The 20367-nt window shown below is 51.1% G+C and overlaps 2 protein-coding genes across 5 annotated transcripts in view; one reads left to right on the top strand and one right to left on the bottom strand.

Moving 5' to 3' along the window:
* The first annotated feature begins 25 nt into the window (after window positions 1-25).
* Window positions 26-13500, top strand: CTU2 (cytosolic thiouridylase subunit 2). 3 transcript variants are annotated; one of them, XM_081201215.1, is made up of 15 exons: window positions 26-44; window positions 1257-1331; window positions 1964-2042; window positions 2153-2212; window positions 2397-2457; window positions 3664-3773; window positions 4932-5236; window positions 5976-6111; window positions 6912-7043; window positions 7170-7261; window positions 8448-8551; window positions 9555-9690; window positions 10312-10372; window positions 10833-10891; window positions 13254-13500. In XM_081201215.1, exons 2-15 carry the CDS (start codon window positions 1273-1275, stop codon window positions 13333-13335), a joined length of 1476 nt encoding a protein of 491 aa, XP_081057341.1. In that variant the 5' UTR covers window positions 26-44; window positions 1257-1272; the 3' UTR covers window positions 13336-13500. The 3 variants fall into 3 exon arrangements, with proteins under 3 accessions (XP_081057341.1, XP_081057340.1, XP_081057342.1); XM_081201214.1 differs by lacking the exon at window positions 26-44 and adding an exon at window positions 130-520; XM_081201216.1 differs by lacking the exons at window positions 26-44; window positions 1964-2042 and adding an exon at window positions 133-520.
* A 524-nt stretch (window positions 13501-14024) lies between these two features.
* The window catches only part of PIEZO1 (piezo type mechanosensitive ion channel component 1 (Er blood group)), a 112312-nt gene continuing 105969 nt past the window's right edge, over window positions 14025-20367 (bottom strand). For both annotated transcript variants that reach the window (XM_081201095.1, XM_081201096.1), the window contains exons 44-52: window positions 19785-19943; window positions 19446-19593; window positions 18648-18836; window positions 17828-17920; window positions 17455-17627; window positions 16715-16837; window positions 16224-16303; window positions 15730-15928; window positions 14025-15001 (exon numbers count right to left, since the gene is read on the bottom strand). In XM_081201095.1, the coding sequence (XP_081057221.1) occupies window positions 14752-15001; window positions 15730-15928; window positions 16224-16303; window positions 16715-16837; window positions 17455-17627; window positions 17828-17920; window positions 18648-18836; window positions 19446-19593; window positions 19785-19943 (1414 nt within the window). In that variant the 3' untranslated portion in view covers window positions 14025-14751. The remainder of the gene's footprint in view (window positions 15002-15729; window positions 15929-16223; window positions 16304-16714; window positions 16838-17454; window positions 17628-17827; window positions 17921-18647; window positions 18837-19445; window positions 19594-19784; window positions 19944-20367) is intronic.

Genomic DNA, 20367 nt, shown 5'->3' on the forward strand with positions numbered 1-20367 from the left:
GAATGTAGACTGTGTTAGAGTCGCACTCGGATCCTAGCTTCCGGGTTCGCTTTGCATGCAGTTTTGACTTTGAAGTCACATATTAATTAAGTAATTACTTTTATATCCCATTTTCCCCTTTAAGGAGCTCTAGGCGATGTACATCTTTCTTCCCACCCCCTTTTTATTTCAACAACAACCCAGTGAGTTCGCAGTACCTCATTTGCCGTATGAACCGGCCCTCCCACCAGTGGGAATTTGGTTGGCTTTTAACACGCACGAACACCTAACACCCAAACTCCACCCGGAAGGTTTCCTCTTTATGAATGTGTAGACAGATCTATAGAGCAGACGGTACAAACCAGGGCGTGTGACGTCAGAAGAGTGCGCCGGGTGGCCGGTCCTGCTCGGGTTCTGAGCCGGGAAGAGGCTGCTTAGGGCGCCTCGCGCGACGGAGGCTGAGAGGTCTGGCCGCGATGTGTGAAGCCGAGGAGGGAGGCTGCGGAAACGAGACGCAGCCTAAGAGGGCACCCCGGGGCAGGTAGGGGAACGGGGTAGGGGTGGGTTGGGCAGGGAGTGAGTGTAGGGGAACGGGGTAGGGGGTTGGGGTTGGGAAGAGGCCTTCCCGGCTTGTCCCGTCAGAGCCGCGACTTCCCACTAGGTGTTGTTTTTGCAATAGCCGCAAAGGCCACAGCAGAAGTTAAGAAGGCAGGCTGAAATGATGTGAAAAGATCCACGTTGTGCAAATCAGCATAACAGTTGTTGTTGTGGTGGTGCTATCTTCGCACATTAAAAGACTGTCTGTAGCAGAGTGTTTTTTGGCACTTTAAATAATAAGAAATGTCTTGCAACAGAAGCTTTGTGGACCGAGGTCTGCTTCATTAGACGTGTGAAAGGGTTGTATTCTCAGTTATTACACCTGCCAATTTAAGGCAGCGCTTAATGCATCCAATGAAAGGGCTTGTAGTCCAGTGAAAGCTTCTGCTGTAATAAAAATGTTGTGGTGCAACCTTAGCCATGTCTACTCAGAAGTAAATTCTATTGAATGCAGTGGGTGATATTCCCAGGTAAGCAGAGGTAGGATTGCAGCCACAATCTTTTAGGCTGTTTGGTTAATATAATCATATGCCATTCTCCTGCTTGTAGAGCACCACAGTGGCTTACACCGATATGAAATGCTACACAACAATAATGGTTATACACTAATGTTTTTAATTCCAATGGCAAAGAATACAAATTGTACTTTGGAATCTGATCTTCCTTTTCTCTCTTCTAAGCTGCCCCTCAAAATGCATGAAATGCAAAGAAGGTTCCCCGGTGTTGATCATCCGTGTTGGGGATGCCTTTTGCAAGTAAGTATGACGGGCAGCTGTGCCTTCTTACCGGGTTGGCAGCAGACATGCTTGTCATTTTCTGAAAGGCTGCTGTGGTCTACAACAAAGCTGCAAACCTTTTTTTGAGGGATCTGGCTGATCTTTGCTACAAGTGACAGCCTCTGGTGTTGACTCACACAGCAGAATTTCAGTCATGGCATATTTCTAGACCTCTTTAATCTCTTTTAGAACTCTTTTTAAAAACAATTTGAGTTGTTTTTTCTCAAGAGCTAAACACCCATGCTCACTGCCGGTCTCTCACTACTACCCTAACCCAGATGTTTCAACCAATTATAGTTAAGTGTGGGGAGGATCATAGCTTACACTTTGCAGAGCACATGTGTTGCATGCAGAAGTTCACAGATACAGTCCCTGGCATTGCCTGTTAAAAAGGGTCGTGGCAGGTGATGGGATGCAGAACCCCACTGGAGACCCTGGAAAGCCTATCAGGTGGATGGAAAATAGTCTGATGATATAAGGCAGCTTCTTCTATTCCTGCTCCTAAGCATAGCATTATGGCTAAAACAAAATAAGGCCAAGATATTTGACTAAAATTGTGTTTCTGTTGCATCTTATTGCTTTAATAACATGCATTTGTTGCTGTATTGTAGGAGCTGTTTCAAGGATTATTTTGTTCACAAGTTCCGGGCTATGCTTGGCAAGAATCGCTGCATTTACCCTGGAGAGAAGGTCCTGCCCAGTTATTTTGGGGCGGGCAGGCAAGGGAGCTAACAACTAGAAGTGACAGACATGTTTTCTAATACTTTCTAATGCTTTTTATTTATTTTTATTTACTGTAGGTTCTGCTTGCATTTTCGGGCGGCCCTGCCTCCAGTTCAATGGTGCGGCAAGTGCAAGAGGTATTTTCCCATGACTTCCTAGCTGGGTAAATACAGAGAATTTGGGGGTTTAGTAGAGTGGTTCTTAAATTAATACCATTTCTTATGTACCCTTCACCACAAGGTTGCAGGGTGGATTATAGCAGTCTAAAAATCAGTATTAAAAACAGCTTGAAACTGACCCAAATTTTCTTTCTCATTCCAGGGCTTGAGCTGGGAAGCAGCCAAGAAACTCCGCTTCAAGCCAGGAATCATCTATGTTGATGGTAAGCAATGCTTGCTGGGTGGATTCCCTTCTATGTTTGGGAGACTGAAGAGTCTAAGTACAGTGGTGCCCCGCAAGACGAATGCCTCGCAAGACGGAAAACCCGCTAGACGAAAGGGTTTTCCGTTTTGGAGGTGCTTCGCAAAACGAATTTCCTATGGGCTTGCTTTGCAAGACGAAAATGTCTTGCGAGTTCCTGCGGGGTTTTTTCCTTTCCCCCCCTTTTTTCCAAGCCGCTAAGCCGCTTAACAGCTGATCCGCTAAGCCACTTAACAGCTGATCCGCTAAGCCGCTTATCAGCTGATCCGCTAAGCTGCTTAACAGCTGATCTGCTAAGCCGCTTATCAGCTGATCCGCTAAGCCGCTAAACCGCTTATCAGCTGATCCGCTAAGCCGCTAATGGGCTTGCTTCGCAAGACGAAAAAACCGCAAGACGAAGAGACTCGCGGAACGGATTATTTTTGTCTTGCGAGGCACCACTGTAGAGGCAGTTTGTTCAAGGTGAAACAAAGCTTGCATCAAAACACTTGTACTCTTCTCCAAGGTTTGAAAACAATACTGCTAAAAAGTCTCATTTTCCCCTTTTCCTTACCTTCGAGGCAAACAAATACTCTCTTAGGGTGTCTGTGAAGGTGGCCACATCTTCATGGCAGGATTGGTGTGGCCATTTAGAAGGGGATGAACTGTGGCTTAGTGGCACAGTATCTGCTTTGTATGCAAAAGATTCAGTCCCCAGTATCTCTAGGTAGAGCTGGGAAAGGCCCTGTTTCTGAGACTCTGGAGTGTCACTGCCAGTCAGCATAGAGGCCTTGCAGATGCTGCTGGACTGCAACTCTCAACATCCCTGACCATTTGTTCTGCTGTCTGGGGCAGATGGGAGTTGTAGTCCAAGGGCATCTGGAAGGCATGAGGTTCTCCACCCCTGGATGCACCCAGGAGAGATTCACACACTGAAATGCAGCTGTCTTATGTTCCTAGTGCAATTTCAAGCCTATTTTTCACCATAGACCGTTACCAAACTCAGAGTGACCCTTTCGGCATCAAAATTAATTTGGGTAAAGGTTTTGAGTGAGGTCGCTCTCCAAATGTTTCAGGTGACTTACACCATGACTCTTGCCCAAGCAAGGAGAAAATAGGGTGGGAGTCCCCCCAGAAGCCCACTCAGCTTGTTTAACTCATCTCCCTGATCCTCTTTCTTGCCGTGCAGAGGGAGTTGTGTGCGGACAGAGCCCAGGGAAGCGGGAGGAGATCCGCAGCGAGGTGGAGATGATCCTGCAAGCCACAGGGTTCCCTTATCACCTGGTGTGCTTGGAAGAGGTGAGGAAAGATGCACATGAGGAGAGGCCCGGGGTGCCGTGTCAACCTCTGACCTTGTTGCCGCTTCCTCATTTCATTACAGTCATACCTCGGATTAATACGCTTTGAGTTGAGCACGTTCAAGTTGCACTCTGTGGCAACCCAGAAGTAACGGAGCACGTTACTTCCGGGTTTCGCTGCTTACGCATGCGCAGACGCTCAAAATGACGTCACACACATGCGCAGAAGCGGCAAAAAGCAGCACGCGTGTGCGCAGATGTGCCGTCGCTAGTTACGTTTACCTCTAGATGCGAACGGGGCTCCGGAACGGATCCTGTTCGTATCTAGAGCTACCACTGTACGTTGGTGTATTTTGAGTGGAGTTAGGAATCTCCTTAGAGATTCAGTTTGGCTGATCAGTAATGAAATACAGTGGTGCCTCGCAAGACGAAAAGAATCCGTTCTGTGATTCTCTTCGTCTAGCGGTTTTTTCGTCTTGCGAAGCAAGCCCATTGAAGGATTAGCGGATTAGCTATTAGCGCTATTAGCTAATAGCTTTTAGCGGCTTTTAGCGGCTTATCTGCTGATCGGATCAGCTGATAAGCGGCTTAGCGGCTTAGAAAAAGGGGGTGAAAGGAAAAAAAACCAGCAGGAACTCTCAAGACATTGTCGTCTTGCGAAGCAAGCCCATAGGAAATTCGTTTTGCGAAGCACCTCCAAAACGGAAAACTCTTCGTCTAGCGATTTTTCCGTCTTGCGAGGCATTCGTCTTGCGGGGCACCACTGTAGCCTTATTACTGTGGAAGCCAACTAGTCCCATAAGAAAGGTGCAAGAACAGACCCCCTTATGACATTTTCAGGCTAAGGACCACATGTCAGTGATGAGTGGGGAAGAGGTAAAAGCGGGCAGAGCAACGCATGCAGATCTTACCTTTGTGCAGGAGTCTGGTCCCCCCACTCCACCTTTTAGAAGAACGGAAGAGGACAGATTTCCCCATAGCTTAGAATTCTCAAAATAAATGTTATCATAGAAACTATGATGTTTTTACAGTCCCAACACTAAACCAAGGCAAATAAATATCAAAGGGGTGTGTGTGGGAAACACTGATTTCTATGTTTAAATGTCTAGTCCTGCTACTGCTTTCCGTGGCTGACTGCATGTGCTCTGCTCTTTCACAGGTGTTTGACCTTCCAGGCTCTGTGCTGCACTCCATTCCCCATAGTGCCACTGACCACGGCGGCAGCTACAAGGAAGCTGTGGATGGTTTCATAAGATGTCAGCAGCATGAGAAGACGGCGGGGGAGTCAGCAAGCTCCCTGGAGGACCAGCTGGCTAGGCTTAATGTTCACGGATCTTTACAGCAGGAGGGACCGCCAGTCCCAGGAACTAGGCCTCCTCCGGTGCCCCATACTGAAGAACTGACCAAGCTCTTTGGGGCTGTGAAAACCCTGACTGCAAAAGAGGAGCTCCTACAGACTCTCCGGTGAGCTTCTTTGCAGAAGTGACAGAGATAATCTTTCCTTTGGCTAGAATGCTGCTGAACGAGCTCCCAGTTTGCATTGCTCTCAAAGATGGGCAGCTCAAGGGTGTTTTGGAGGCTGCATTCGGAGACATTCCCGTCACCCTCTTGCTGTTTAATTTAACCTGCTTAAGAGGGGATGACTGAGTGCTAGATCCTGGCTAATCCCAATAATTCCTGAATCCTTGGCAGTTGAATGGATGCTGCTAGCACCCCTTTGAGATTGCGGAAGGATGACAGGGCTGCTGCAGGTAGAGCAGAGGCCAACCCATCCTGATCAGCAACCTCAGGAGCAAAAGGCCCTACAGAGCCAGGACCTAGAGTATTCTGCTTCACCCTCTCTAGGCTGCCACTTCCGGATTTGCTTTTCATGGCCTCTTCACAGCTCCACTGAATGAGACAATACTCGGCTGCTTTGCTTGGCAATTTGAGGTCTGTGCTCCTGGGGAGGGGCCAGCCACCTCCCTGCTCCTCTTCATGAGTTTATACCCTCCATGAGTTTGTCTAAAAGTGGGTTAGACCAATTAGTGGAGGCTAAGGCCACTTGCTACGATGGCTGTGCATTGCATCTAAATACCACTTGGTGGGGATTGCCAGTGGGGGAGAGTCCTGCTTGTGGGCTACCTCTTGGCCACTGTGAAAACGGGATGCAGAACTAGATGGGCTTTGGTCTGATGCAACAGGGCTCTCCTTATGTTCTTAGGAACCACCTCATTCTGCATGTGGCCCGGACAAGTGGATATTCCAAGGTGATGATGGGGGACAGCGGTACCCGTGTGGCTGTCAAGCTCTTGACCAACCTGTGCCTGGGACGGGGGGCCTTTCTGGCTGCAGATACGGTGAGAGCAGGGGCTGCAGACTCCCATATGTTGGGGCCACAGAGTCCCATGTTTCTTACCCTCTTTGCCCTTTGGTGAGAGGTGCAAGCTTCAAGCTGGAGTGGGCAGTGCGGTTCTTGAGGAATCCAGTCCCTGTTTCCCCTCTCCAGAGAGGACATTTGGCGCTGGCCATTTCAGCAGCAGGCATCTGAGCTGCTTATAATGGCCTTGCTAGCTAGCAGAAAGCCAAGACTCTGCATCCCACTCCTGGCCCTGAAGAACTGGAGAGAGGGAAGCAGGGAGTTGTTCCAGACCTCCCAAAGAGTTGCAGCACCAGATTCAGGGACTAAAGCTGCAATTCCTGCATGTACTTACCTGAGAGTAAGCCCCACTGAACATGACGGGGCTGACTTCCAAGTACATGTATAATGAATTGTATCAGAAGACAAACTGAAGTCTGTTGACAGCACTAGCACCACCACTGTGCTTTTCTTTATTGCTTCTATAAAAGGACGAACCGTAGCTCAGTGTCAGAGCACCTGCTTTGCATGCAGAAGGTCCCAGGTTCAACCCTTTGCATCACCAGGTACAACCTGGAATGTCCCCTGCCTGAAACCTCTAGAGAGCAGCTGCCAAGTCAGTGCAGACTATGGTGAGCCAGATAGGCTGATGGTCTGACTCAGGATAAGGCAGCTTCCCAAGTTCCTATATTCTGTTCTCTCCACACCACCGCTTTGGACCACCCAGAGCTATCCTATCTCACAAACGGGGCAACGGATCACGCACTTTCTGCACTGTTCACTTTCTCCTTTCCTTGAAAGGGCTTCTCAGACAGTCGCCACGGTGATGTGCTGTTCTTGCGTCCCATGCGGGAATACACTGCCAAAGAGATTGCCTTCTACAATTGCTTCTTTGGGGTGCCCACAGTCTTTACGCCTGCGCTGGATACTAAAGTAAGAGGGACCTACTTCTGGGTGCCTGTAGGGTGACCCCTTTGGGCCCACTTCCACCAGACCTCCTGGGAGCAAGTAACCTTCCTTGTTGCCCAAGAGTGATGCCCCTCTTCTCCTCTTCCACAGACCCCCGACAGAGCCAGCATTCACCGCCTGATTGAAAGCTTCCTCTACAAGTTGCAGTGTGACTTCCCCTCCACCACCAGCACAGTCTGCCGGTAAGCAACCCTCAGGCTGGGCCATTCTCCTGCAAGCAACTGCATGTCTCCCTGCTTCTAGGAGGACATTCATCAGCACTCCCCCACACACATTGCCCCACCCCTATTGGTTGCACGCTGATAATCTCCCTTCTGCCGGCCTGTTAGTATTTGCACCCATTGTAACCAGGACTGTATGCATCAGCGACAGTAAGTGTCTAGTTTCTGCAGGCTGAATAAACCATGCAAACTAGGAAGTTGTCTGTGTGCTTTTAAAACCCGCTGGAGTTGCCAGTTCGCTTTTGGGTCCAATTCAGGGTTCTCACATTAGTGTTTAAAGCCCTAAACTACTCAGGCCCAACATACCTGAAAGACCTCCTCCTTCCCTACAGACCCTCTCAGGTGCTAAGATTAGTAGACGGAGCCCTTGTGGTAGTTCCTCTGCCCTAAGAGGCTTGGGGTGGTCCAAGAGAGGGCATTCTCCGTGGCAGCCGCTAAATTCTGGAACTCCCTCCCCATTGAGGTATGTCTGGTTCCTTCACGATACAACTTCTGGCAAATAGTGAAGATGCATATCTTTGCCCTGGGAGGTGTATATTTTTAGGAGCCACCTCATTTCTGTGATTGTAAGCAGTTTTAATACTGTGTTTTACAGTTGTAACCTGTCCTGGGATCTTAGGGTGAAGGGTGGATGATAATAATGATAAAAGCCCACTTATTCTTCAGGGCAGCAAAGCCCCACATCTTGATCCCCACATCCCTTTCTGAATTCTTGAGACCGTGACATTTTCCTCTCAAGGGATTTAAAGTTTGCTTCAGCCACCATTAAAGCCTAGAAACTCCAGGTTGTATCCAACTTAATTTTACTCACAGTAGACCTGTTGAAATGAATGGACCTAAAGAAGTCCACCAACTCCAGAAGGTCTTCTCTTGAGTAGGACGTAACACTGGACACAACCCTTTTTAATCTTAAAATGAGTGTGTTGAGATCATTGTTGCTTTCTGGCAGCTTAACTCTGTGCCAGTTCTCACATGCTGTCTGCGGAATACATGCAGACGTGGATTGTGTGACTTCCCCATGTGGTGAGACCAGCTGGATGGTGCACAGAAGGCCTGAGAGGCAAAAGCAAGATGGATAATAGGAGGCAGAAGGGCTATCCATGTCTTCCCAGCCCTCTTCTTCATGCCCTCTCCATCCTTTCTGCAGGACTGGTGAGAAGCTTTGTGTGACTTCCCCAGAGACTGACCCTGGTGGACCCACAGAAACACCCCAGTGCCTCTTCTGTCTCTGCGCCTTGGACACCAATGCTGGTATGTGGTGGCCTTGTGAACCTCAACGGCAAAGTTCTTTTTCACTTCTTTAAGAAGGGGATGCACCTGGATGTGGTTCTACAAAGTCAGAAATTGGAGAACTGGAAGGACCCCAAAAGCTAGCTTGACTTCTGCCTCCCACCAGAAGCCACAGACACCCACCAGCTTGCCTGTTCTAACCTGCAGGGTGTCAGCATTAGCTGTGCCAGGAGTTTCTCCTCCTGGGCTGCCGTACCCAACTGCCATAGAACTAATGATCTTGCCACTGGAATACCTGCCTCTGGGATTCCTCTAGTAACATCTAGAGCAGCCTTTTCGCCCCCAGATGTTGGACTACAACTCCCATCATTGCTGGCCACTGGTCCCTTAAGCTAGGGATGATTGGAGTTGTAATCCAACAACATCTGGGGCCCCAAGGTTGAGAAAGGCTGGTCTAGAGCAACCTTCTCCATCCTGGTGCCCCCTGGTGGACTCCCAACTCCCAGCATGTCTAAATGACAGGGATGATGGGAATTGTAGTGCAGTGACATCTGAAGGGAACCTGGTTGGGGAAAGCAGCAGGAAGCTTTATTTTCCATGACTTCTTTTTGTAGACAAATTCATGAAAGGATAAGACTGTTCATGGCTGCTAGCCACAATGGCTATGTTCTTCTTCCACTGTTGGAGGCAGCATGCCTCTGAATGCCAGTTGCTAGAAACTGCAGGAGAGGAGAGGGCTCTTGCCCTCTTGCAGGCTTCCCCTTGGCACCTGGGTTGCCACTGAGAAGAGGATGCTGGACTAGATACACCACTGGCCTGATCCAGCACGGCTGTTGTAACAGCATCCTTCTAGCCTCTTGTACCCATTGAACTCCCTGGGTAGAAAGAAAGCAAGACTGTCCTGGCTTACAAAGCTTAGCCACTCGGGGGCGACAGCTGAAACTCTCTCCGCCACTGAGGACAAAGACTCAGCCGGCCAAAGAAGCGATGCTGCCTCTGACTCTGCTTTCCCTTCCCTCCCCAGTGGACGGCTCCTCCTTGCAGTCGACGGTGCTGTCAGAGCAGCTCTGCCAGAAGCCACTTCCACCATCCACTGGGAACGGCTGCTGTGGAGGGGCCTCGAATCAGACAGGATGCTGCAGGGCCCCTCTGGCACCAAGGTAAGCAGGGATGCTGGATCCAGAACAGATAGCTCCACAAACAACTTAGCTTTGTATGGGTGGGGGGACTCCTTGCCCCCAACTTGGATGGACTTTCAAAAAAGGGCTGGAGGACAAAGGCTATGAAACTACCAGCAGCAGTGGCTAGGCTCTGCCTCCACTGCAGGAGTCAAAGATGCTTGCTGAAAACCGCAAGAGGGGAGAGGGCTGTTGCACTCGAATCCTGCTTGCCAGGTTCCCACAGGCATCTGGGTGGCCACGATGAGAAGAGGACACTGGACTAGATGGGCCATTGGCCTGATCCTGCAGGCTCCCCTTAGGTGCTCTTGTGCTTCTAGACCAGGGATGGGAAACCCTTTGGAAGGCTGCATGTCAATGGCCAGAAGCAAATGCAGGTGGAGCAACCAATGTAAATGTCGCCTTTGTGAAATTATTCAAACACCCCACTCTATTCAAGGAAGTGAGAGGTATTATCCAAGTTCAAGAAGACACGCCCACCAAGCAGGCCAAAGCACTTGGGGTGGGTGGGTGTGAAGCAAGTTCACCTCTGCTGTACTAGAATCATAGACATCACCTGCCCAGACTTGATCCTCTGCCCTCCTGCTCTGTTCTCCCCTGTAGAGATTCTTCCCAGCTTCTCCCATTGCTCTGCTACAGCTGCCGCCTGACCATCAAAGACATGGTAAGTGCAGAGAGGTGTGGAGTGCAGGATTCCTCCTACTCTAATGCTGCATTTTTCTGGGCTGTCACATTTGCTTTCTGTTCAGAGACTACAGGCCAGTTGGCTGCCTCTGTCACCAAACTGCTGCTTCCAGACAAGTGGATGAAGCTATCGCAGTTGAGTTTGACGGGTGGGAGAGTGTTGCAGCCTTTGGGAAGGGGGGAGAGGAGTGTTGTGGGCCTAAGCAGAGTGCAGCGAGATAGGGCATTGCCTGCCGCTTGATCTGGACAAGGAGGCTTAGCCTCATGAGGACTAGAACCCAGGGCAAAGAGGAAAGGCCGCCTACCCTTTTGTATTTTCTTTACCAGACTAGGGATGGGCATGGGCTCTGCCAGGCCTAAGGGATGCTCAGGCATTCATCACTTCCAGATTCATTCATCTGGAAGTGTTCATTCATGCCAACCTCTTTCCTCCTCTGCAGAGCTCCTTGGAGCCTCTCCCAGCCTACATCCACTTGGAGGCAGAGCGCCGGCGATGCAGGTACAAGCCACACACTCTGCAGTGGAGGGGATATGTGCAGTGGGAGACATAGTTCATCTCTGAACAGAAGCACTTATAGGAAGGGCAGGGAAGAGCATATTGGAGGCAGTGCTGAAGAGTGTGTGTATGTATGTATGTATGTATGTATGTATGTATGTATGTATGTATGTATGTGAAAGAGACCAAAGAGATCTCAAATTGGGCCCATTTCTCCATGGAATCACTCTGGATGGCAAGACCTGGTCCCAAAGTTATTTAGTGCTGGGGATTTACTGTTGTGCCCCCTCCCCTTACCAAAAGGCCAGGGTGCTCTTGAGACAGAAAAGGAAATCATGGCGATATCTAAAGTTTTGTGGTTGCTGTTGTAGTTACCGTATTTTTCGCCCCATAAGACGCACTTTTTCCCCTCCAAAAATGAAGGGGAAATCGGGGTGCGTCTTATGGGGCGAATGCCTGCAATCCTCGCGCGCCCGGCAGGAGGTCCCACCGGGTGCGCAAGGCTTGGGGCGGCAGCCTGTCGCCCGAAGCACGGGGAGCCCTCCGGAGGGCTCTCCCTGCTTCGGGCGAATGCCTGCAAGCCTCGCGCACCCGGCAGGAGGTCCCGCCCGGTGCGCGAGGCTTGGGGCGGCAGCCCGTCGCCCGAAGCACGGGGAGCCCTCCGGAGGGCTCTCCCTGCTTCGGGCGAATGCCTGCAAGCCTCGCGCGCCCGGCAGGAGGTCCCGCCCGGTGCGCGAGGCTTGGGGTGGCAGCCTGTCGCCCGAAGCACGGGGAGCCCTGGGGAGGGCTCTCCCTGCTTCGGGCGAATGCCTGCAAGCCTCGCGCGCCCGGCAGGAGGTCCTGCCCGGTGCGCGAGGCTTGGGGCGGCAGCCTGTCGCCCGAAGCACGGGGAGCCCTCCGGAGGGCTCTCCCTGCTTCGGGCGAGTGTCTGCAAGCCTCGCGCACCCGGCAGGAGGTCATGCCCGGTGCGCGAGGCTTGGGGCGGCAGCCCGTCGCCCGAAGCACGGGGAGCCCTCCGGAGGGCTCTCCCTGCTTCGGGCGAGTGTCTGCAAGCCTCGCGCACCCGGCAGGAGGTCCCGCCCGGTGCGCGAGGCTTGGGGAGGCAGCCTGTCGCCCGAAGCACGGGGAGCCCTGGGGAGGGCTCTCCCTGCTTCGGGCGAATGCCTGCAAGCCTCGCGCGCCCGGCAGGAGGTCCCGCCCGGTGCGCGAGGCTTGGGGCGGCAGCCCGTCGCCCGAAGCACGGGGAGCCCTCCGGAGGGCTCTCCCTGCTTCGGGCGAATGCCTGCAAGCCTCGCGCGCCCGGCAGGAGGTCCCGCCCGGTGCGCGAGGCTTGGGGCGGCAGCCTGTCGCCCGAAGCACGGGGAGGGCTCTCCCTGCTTCGGGCGAATGCCAGCAAGCCTCGCGCGCCCGGCAGGAGGTCCCGCCCGGTGCGCGAGGCTTGGGGCGGCAGCGGACTGCTTGCGCGCACCTAGAAGCTTGGGGCGCGCTGAGCTCAGCACGCCCCAAGCTCCTGGTGTAGCGCAGCGATCCGCTAGCCCTGGGAGAGCCCCGCGGCTATCCCAAGGATAGCGGACTGCTTGCGCGCACGCAGAAGCTTGGGGCGCGCTGACCTCAGCTCGTCCCAAGCTTCTGGATTAGCGCAGGGGTCCGCTAGCCCTGGGAGAGGCGCCCAGCTCTCCCACGCTAGCGGAGACCTTGCCTGCACGCAGAAGCTTGGGGCGCGCTGAGCTCCGCACGCCCCAAGCTCCTGGTGTAGCGCAGCGCACCTGGGGGGGGGGAATAAAAATTTTTTCCTTTATTTCCCCCCCAAAAAACTAGGTGCGTCTTATGGGCCGGTGCGTCTTATGGGGCGAAAAATACGGTATGTAGGTTGGATAAATGTGTATGACGAAGAGAAATTTGAGATCAAAGCATGTATTCTTGCAGTAGCACGCATGGCAAGAACTATTACTATAGCCCCATGAGTTAGAGATGACCAAAGGGTCTGTCAAAGGCTCAGATCCTGCCTTGGCAGCCATGGTCATATTTGGTCAAGTCTGCTCATCCCCAGTACCTGTCAAATGACAACCAGATAGACTTAATCTTGACAAGGGTTTTATCAGACCAAGTTGTGAACTGCAACACTGGTTTGCTGGAATTACCAGTCTCCGTGGGGCACGGGGAGGATGCTTCTTGTGCTGATTCTCACTTAACCACCCACTCTCCCTGTGCAGGTCCCATCTCCACACGCACACACCCCAAACAGCAGCAGCTTGTCATAGGGGTCCTCTTTGTGACTTTACTAGCTTCCAGCCAGCTGAATGAGAGTTGCTGGGGAACCAGAAATGTTCAGGTGTAGAGACTGGTGTGTGTTTTGTTCCTGCAGGGCTGCAATGAAGCAAGAAATCCAGGAGTTCTTGCTTGAAGAAGAGGACAGTGATGCTGCTGAGGGCCTTCCCCTGAGCTGATGACAGGTTTGCTGAGCTCTGGAGAACTAGAGTAGAACACCCAATGCAAGAAAGCACCCCCTCTTGGCTCTTATTTGACCTTTTCTTCCTTCCTGAATTTTATAAATTTTCTAATGCAAATAAATTATTCTGAAGCCACCAGCATCTGGCTCAGTGATGCTACAAGGAGGTCTCCCATCATTTCAGTTGGTGCCAAGCACTTGAGAGTCCTTACACAACTCTGCCAGTGTGGAGAATCAGTGCCTTGCCAGATGTTGCAGAACTACACCTTCCATCAGCCCTAGCAAGCATGGCCTGTGGCCGGGAATGATGGGAGTTGTAGTTCTAACATATAAAGCGCAACAGGCTGAATGGTGATGTTTGTAACAAATTTCTTTAATGGTTACTTCCTATCATACGAATCAAGTCCAGGATGCCTGTTGCGCTTTATATGTTGTACTTATTGCATCTGCATAGAAAGGTATTGTATTAGTTTTGGGAGTTGTAGTTCAGCAATATATGGAGGGACAAAGGTGCCTTTATACTTGCGGTATAAGTCTCCCTGCCCTTCAGAAGATGGGGTAGTAAGGATGAAGCCAAGAAAAAGCTCTGTTCAAGGTGAGGGTGTATCACCTCTTTTCCACCCCACCCCCCAAGGTCACCCTTGTCCCCATTATTCAGTATGCTCTAATATCGCTAATAACCACAGCTTTTTATTTTTAAAGTTTTATTATATAGATCTGTATAAATAAAACCACCTCCTTTAGGAAAAAAAGTCAATAGACTCCAGCCACCCCTTTGTTTCCAGCAGCTGGGGTTGGCACGTAGTGATGCCTAGACTATGGCACTCGGTTGTGGGGGGGGGGGAGGAGTGTTTGTGGCAATGTGAGAACAAGAAGTGGGAGGGGGTAGAGAAGCTCTGTACCCCCACATTCTTTTGTTTTGCAGGGGGAGAGGAAGATGCAAACAGGTTATTGCTGTGCATACAGTGGGCTTTTCAGCAGGATACAGCACCGCAAGTCAATCAGCAAATGGTTGCAGACTTCCTGCTTTGCAAAACACCCCCTTGTGCTGCTGTGAATAACCCAGGAGGGTAAGGGGCTTCGGAGAGTGCAAAGGTGCTTCCCATTCAGCCGTTTCAAAAAGGGAAATCTGATGCAAAGAGTGACAGTATTCCCCTCCTCCTCCTAAGGCAGTGGGGCAGCAGGTTTGGCTCAGAGGTTAAGAGGCTGCCCCACCCACAGAGGTGAAGCAAAAGGCAGGTGGGGAAGAGAGGCAGTTTCCAGGTCCAGCAGTAGGAGGAGCTCAGCATCCTCTCCAGGTCCATCTTTAGGCTCTCCATCCGCCCCTTAGAGAGAGTGAGAGAGAAGGTGGTGTTTTCTCAACACCTGTTCTGGTGTCTTGCCGGCTGCTTGGCTCTGTTGTGGTAGCGGCTCCTCACTCTTTCTCGCGTGTCCACTTGATCATGGTCTCCGGCGAGCGGTAGAGGAAGATGAGCTTGGCGTACAGCTCCTCCTCCAGCTCCAACTCGCCCGTCTCACGGACCAGGAAGATGTCGTGGCACAGCTTAAGGATGCGGTCGACGCAGGGCAGCTCTTCAAACATGATGGAGTGAGAGATCTCACTGAAGAAGCCCCGCACGAACTTGCCGATCACCAGAACGATGGAGACGTAGAGGCCCATGATCCTGGGGGTGGGGGGGGAGAAGGGGGTTAGCCAGGGATCCAAGAAAGCAGCTGCCAGCACACGGCAGAAGCCACACCCATGCGGTTCTGCTTTGCAGGCGTGCAAGATCACACCATAGTATGCCTCTTTAATTTTATTCTGCTCAGAATAATGCAGCTAAGAAATGGCTGCTTTGCTAGTGCATTTGGGGGGGGGAAGGGGGCAGGATTATTATAGCATTTGTCAGCTGCTCTCTATAATAAAAAGTGTCCCCGAAAATAAAAGTCAGCACTTAAAAATGATTTAAGACTAGAAAAATGTAAAGCAGTGACACGTAAAATACAGAAAATGCTCATCCAGCAACATACTAATCAGGACAAATCCTACCCATGCTACTGAAAAATGATCACCACCATAGGAGGCCATGTTAATTAACCAAAGGCCTGGTTAAATGCCAAGGGTTTAGCTTGGAGCCTCTAGAAGGGTTCTAGGCGTTCAGTTGGGAACAAAACATTCGGGGAAGATGTAAAGCAGGATGGGGGTGGTTCAGGAGGCTGTGTGTGGCCTCAGAAGAGTCCCAGGGGCCAGACAGTCTTAGGGGCCTGTGTTTCTTCCACACCCCTGTGCCCTAAGGTATGGGCTATCCAAGCCCATGACCTCTGAGCCAAAGATTTGCATCAGCGCCAGAGCTTAGAATGTAGGCAACAATTCTCCCATGAATGTAAATGGCCCCCTCCTGATGTTACTCACCCATATCCTGCCAAGAAACCGAGGCTGGGAGGGCTGACTTTGTCGTTGAAAATGACCATGGGCAGGATGTTGCAGTCCTGTTCCTGGCAGTTGGCCAGCCGAATCACCCACCACTCAAGGAAGTTGGCACTGCCGTTCTCAATTCCCACCTGCTGCCGTTTCAGTTGCACCTCTACGTCCCAGTAGCTGTCCTCATCCTCTGCCACGGTAGATATGGAACGGTGGACAGAAACTTTGAATGAGCAACTCTGTCTTCATAAAGAATGGGTGTTCTCCTATCCCTCCAGCTTAATCAGAAACAGGAGTGTGGGCTTTCTGGAAATGTTTGAACTGAACATTTCCCCATAGTTACCAATCTGTCAGGATCTTATTGGGTTGCAGACTGAATTTTGGAATAAGGTGTTTGTTGAGATTTCTAGGATAACTAAACGAACTGTTACTCTGTGTTTGCACTTTTGAACCTGTACATGGAAACAGAACGGAAACAGTCTCACCTGGCAGCATCTGCTCGACTGGTTTGGCTTCAGGGCCATTAGGTGCACGGATGTAGGGAGGAAAGAGTTTGGGAACTTTACTGCAACAAAAAAGGAGAAGGATCAGAGGAAGCCTTTAAAGGGTGCACAGAGCCACACTCCCTCCCACATGCATGATCCCAACCCCAAGGGAGGATAGAGTCTCTCTTGCACTCAGGTCCTGCTTGTGGGCTTCCCAAAGGCATCAAGCTGGCCAGTGTGAGACCAAGATGCTGGACTAGATCGGCCCCATTTGGCCTGATCCAGCAGCCAGTCGCTTCTGATGCTCTTATGCTAAGCCATGCCAAGGCTCTACTGGGGAAACTGGTCAACCGCGAATCATTTTCTCATCCCCACTGTGTGGGGTCACCCATGGGGTCTTGTTTTTGAGATGGGGGAGAGATTGCCTCCTTTCTTGCAATAAAATCCTTGGGAGTGTGCTGGGAGGGCGTGTGCCGCACCCTCAAACTTACACAAACTCGTTGTGGGTGCCTTGCAGCAGCCTTGCCAAATCTCTCCGCACGCTGTCTTGTTGCCCCAGCTCCATTGTGTGCTTCTCAGAGGTGTACTCCGCTGTTCCTCCTATGCTAAGGTTCCTGAAGGTTTTGGGGGTGGGAGTAATGAAAAGAGGAAGAGACAGAGAGGTATTAATGTTTCAAATCCTTTGTCATCTGTTTTGTCTGAGAAGCTCTTGCCCATGCTGAGCCTTTGGTGCAATCAGAACACACCAAGAAGATAACCCATTAAAAAAACACGAGGCTAAAGTGTCTTGGTCAAAGTTAACCAGGAAGACTATTAGGAGATGGAGAACCATTTTCAGCACAGGGGCCACGTCCCCTTACAGACAAGCTTCCAGGGGCCACAGGCAAGTGATGGGCAGGATGTGAGAGGCAGAAGAGGGCAGAGCAATGAATGTGACTCTCGTCTTTGTACCACAGGCTGTATTCCAGCAGGGCTCTCTATGTACCAACACTTCTCCATCTAGGCAAGCAAGAGGCATCCTCAGACTCTTAAGGACACATTCCAGCCAGTCAAAGGCACTTGGAGAGGGTGCAGAACATGGCTGGGGAGTGGGAAATCACTGCTGCTTGATTACACTGTGAAGTATTAATCACAGCAACGCGTACTGCGCAAGCCATTAGCCTGAGCCAGCAAGGTGTTGTTGCATGTCCTAGCGAGACACCATAATCCTAAAATCTCCACCGGGACATACCGCTGGAAGTTCCACGTGAAGCGCAGGGTGATGGCGGAGGAGCCATTATGCAGCTCTCGGTACAGCTGCTCCCGGCTGGGTGGGCTGATGCTCCATAGTGAGCCCGAACTGCCCTCAATGCGCGCCGTCACGATATCCTCATAACTGTAAAGGGTGATGAACTGCATGGCCACCTGGGGGCAGGAGAGCGCCAGAGTCAGGGTAGTATGCCACAACACACACACAACCAGTTTACCCATAAAGCCTCCTTTTCTTACACAGCACCAGCACAGAACATGAGGACTGGGAGGACTCCTGCTGCTGCTGCTATGGCCACATGCCTGGATGCAGAGGGAAGCTCTTTTCCCATTCCCAGTTTCCTTGGGAAACTCACCGGCTGCCGCACAAACTCGTTCGTTAACGCATCATAGTCCTTGGGGGTGAACTCTTGGATTGACTGCTGTTGGGCGCTCATGGTGAAGAGAGGCTGCAAAAGGAAAAGGGTGAGAGGGAGGAGGGGGTTGAGAACTACTCACGCCAGCAGAGCCGGTCCAAGCAAACAGCCCTGCCAGATCAAGCAATCTAATCCAGCAGCCTCTTCCCCACAGAAGTCAGCCAGATGCCCCAATGAGAAGCAGGGCTTGAGTGCATTAGCCGTCTCCCTTCTGACACTAGAGGCAATTGATAGCTTTATCCTCCCTGGAACCAACGACAACCCATCACACATATGGAAATGGACCATGGACCAGTATCAAGCTTTAAGCCATCCAGATGGGTCTGCTAAGGAGTGGATAGCAGGAGGGGCTGTCGGAATGCAGACCAGAAGGACCGCATCATTCTAGCAAGAGAACCAGGCCACGCCATCTGCAGCAGCCTCTCCCGAGATAGGGCCCTCCAGACATTTTGGATGGCAACTCAAATCAGCCTCAGCCAGGGTGTTCTGACAGGGTAAGCCAAAAGGCCACCAGGATCTTTTGGCAGGTTTGACCCGGCAGACAAAAACCTTCCCTGCGCATGGTAGTCAGCGTGGCTTCTGACCAGTGCTTTAGAGAGAACGGCTCAGCGCTAGCTCCCAAGGAAGTGGGCCGTGCAGCTATTTCTCCAGCTGACAGCAGGTGCTGCTACTGCGTTATTCACTGTGAGGCAGAATCACCCTTCTGAACAGGACAGGCGAAGACACCCAGTGGGTCCGGCCCATGCTGTCCTCTTCCTACCTCGTAGCCTCCCAGCTTGAGGGTGACGGTGACGTCAATGGGGTGGTTGACCACGCCCACCACAGAGCGCACGAGCGACATGAAGAGCAGCGGGAACCAGATGATGCAGATGAGGAAGAGGATGATGAGGCCCCCCATGCCGTACTTTACAATCTTCTTCTTCTTCTGCCCCTTGGGCTGCGGGTATTTCTGTAGGGAGGGGTCAGAGATGCATAAGGACGAGGCCCATGTGTGAATGACGGCGTGGTTAGATGGCCGCATCCTGACCAACGGGAGGATAAAAGCTCGTCCAGAGTTCCTCCTTTCTCATAATTCAACTTCCCGCCAGCTGCTCTCGTTTCTATTTATTTGATAAACTTCATACCTCTTGATTGTAAAAGAAAACCCCTCAAAGCGGTTTACAAAAAGAATAAAACAAAGTATCTGTAAAATAACAGTTAAAAACTATTTAAAACATTTAAAAAATTAATGTTTAGTGAGAAGCTAAAGCCAGATTACAAGGCAGCTTCTACATGTCTGGATGGACTTGCCCAACAAACACGTTTTTAGCAGGCACCAAGAAGCGTACGGTGAAAATACCTGCCTGATGTCAATAGGCAAGGAGTTCCAAAGTGTGAAAACAATCAAATTCTTACAAATGTGGGACCAATATGATGTGGCACTTGTAACAGTGCCAGTGCCATAAATCAAAGTGGCCAAGTGTGTATATATGGGGTAAGTTTTTACACTCCAGGACAGCGGTGGGAGAGGTCAGGCCCACCCTTGCCACCGCCTCCTTCGCCGCCATTTCAGCCCCACCTTCTCAGTCTCGCGGCTGCACTTGATGATGAAGATGTTGGCATAGATGTCTTCCACACACATCCAGTTGGAGAGAGACAGGGTGGTGTCCGTCCAGACCCAGTCCATGACAGCCCGCAACTCCACCAGGAAAGGCACCAGGCGGAAGCTGTCAGAGGAGAGAGGGGCGTTCAGATCCTGTGCACTTTGATCTCTGGTCCCTGAAAAGCAGCTTTCCCCCTGCCCCAACTTGTAACTACAAAGCAAACCCTGATCATAATGAACTTGCTCTCTTGCATCTTCACCTGACTCAGGCTCCCCTCGCCCCACTCTGGAAGGACCCTGGGAACTTGGCCTTACCCTTGGAAGAGAAAGAGGTTGAGGTGGTTGTACTTCTTGGTGAGGAAGTTCCCCAGGATGCGAGTAGGGTAGCCGCAGCGGATCTGGTAAGCCGACAGAGCGAAGTAGATGCATTTCACAAAGTACCACAGCTGGGCCACAGTATTCAAATTGAACATCCTGGGGAGGGAAATCACAATTGGGGGAAGGAAGGGGGGCACATTTCAGGGCTGGTTCTTCCTTCTTATTTTTAAAAATGTATTTTATTGCTTCTCATGAGGAAACATCAATGATATATAGAAACAGGTAAATTCCTCCCAGCCCCTTACCCATCCACGGAAGAACAAGCAGCAGAAAAACATTTGAGGACATCCAAACTAGAATAAATTAAGAGTTCCAATGGCAGAGGTACACTTCAGCCACTTCAGACAGCGTTCTGCAATCTCAGGAAGGCAGACAACAAAGATCTTGAATATGCCCCTTAATGTATTCCACGAGTAGGCTCCAAGTAGCAAAAAAGTCAAAAAAGGTTTTGCCTTTCTTCTGGCCAATTTTTCAGTTCAATGCCAATTTTTCTGCAAGCACAATATGCATAAATCCATGG

This window comes from Podarcis bocagei (genome assembly GCF_964188305.1).
Source record: "Podarcis bocagei genome assembly, chromosome: 7".
Classification (NCBI taxonomy): Eukaryota; Metazoa; Chordata; class Lepidosauria; order Squamata; family Lacertidae; genus Podarcis; species Podarcis bocagei.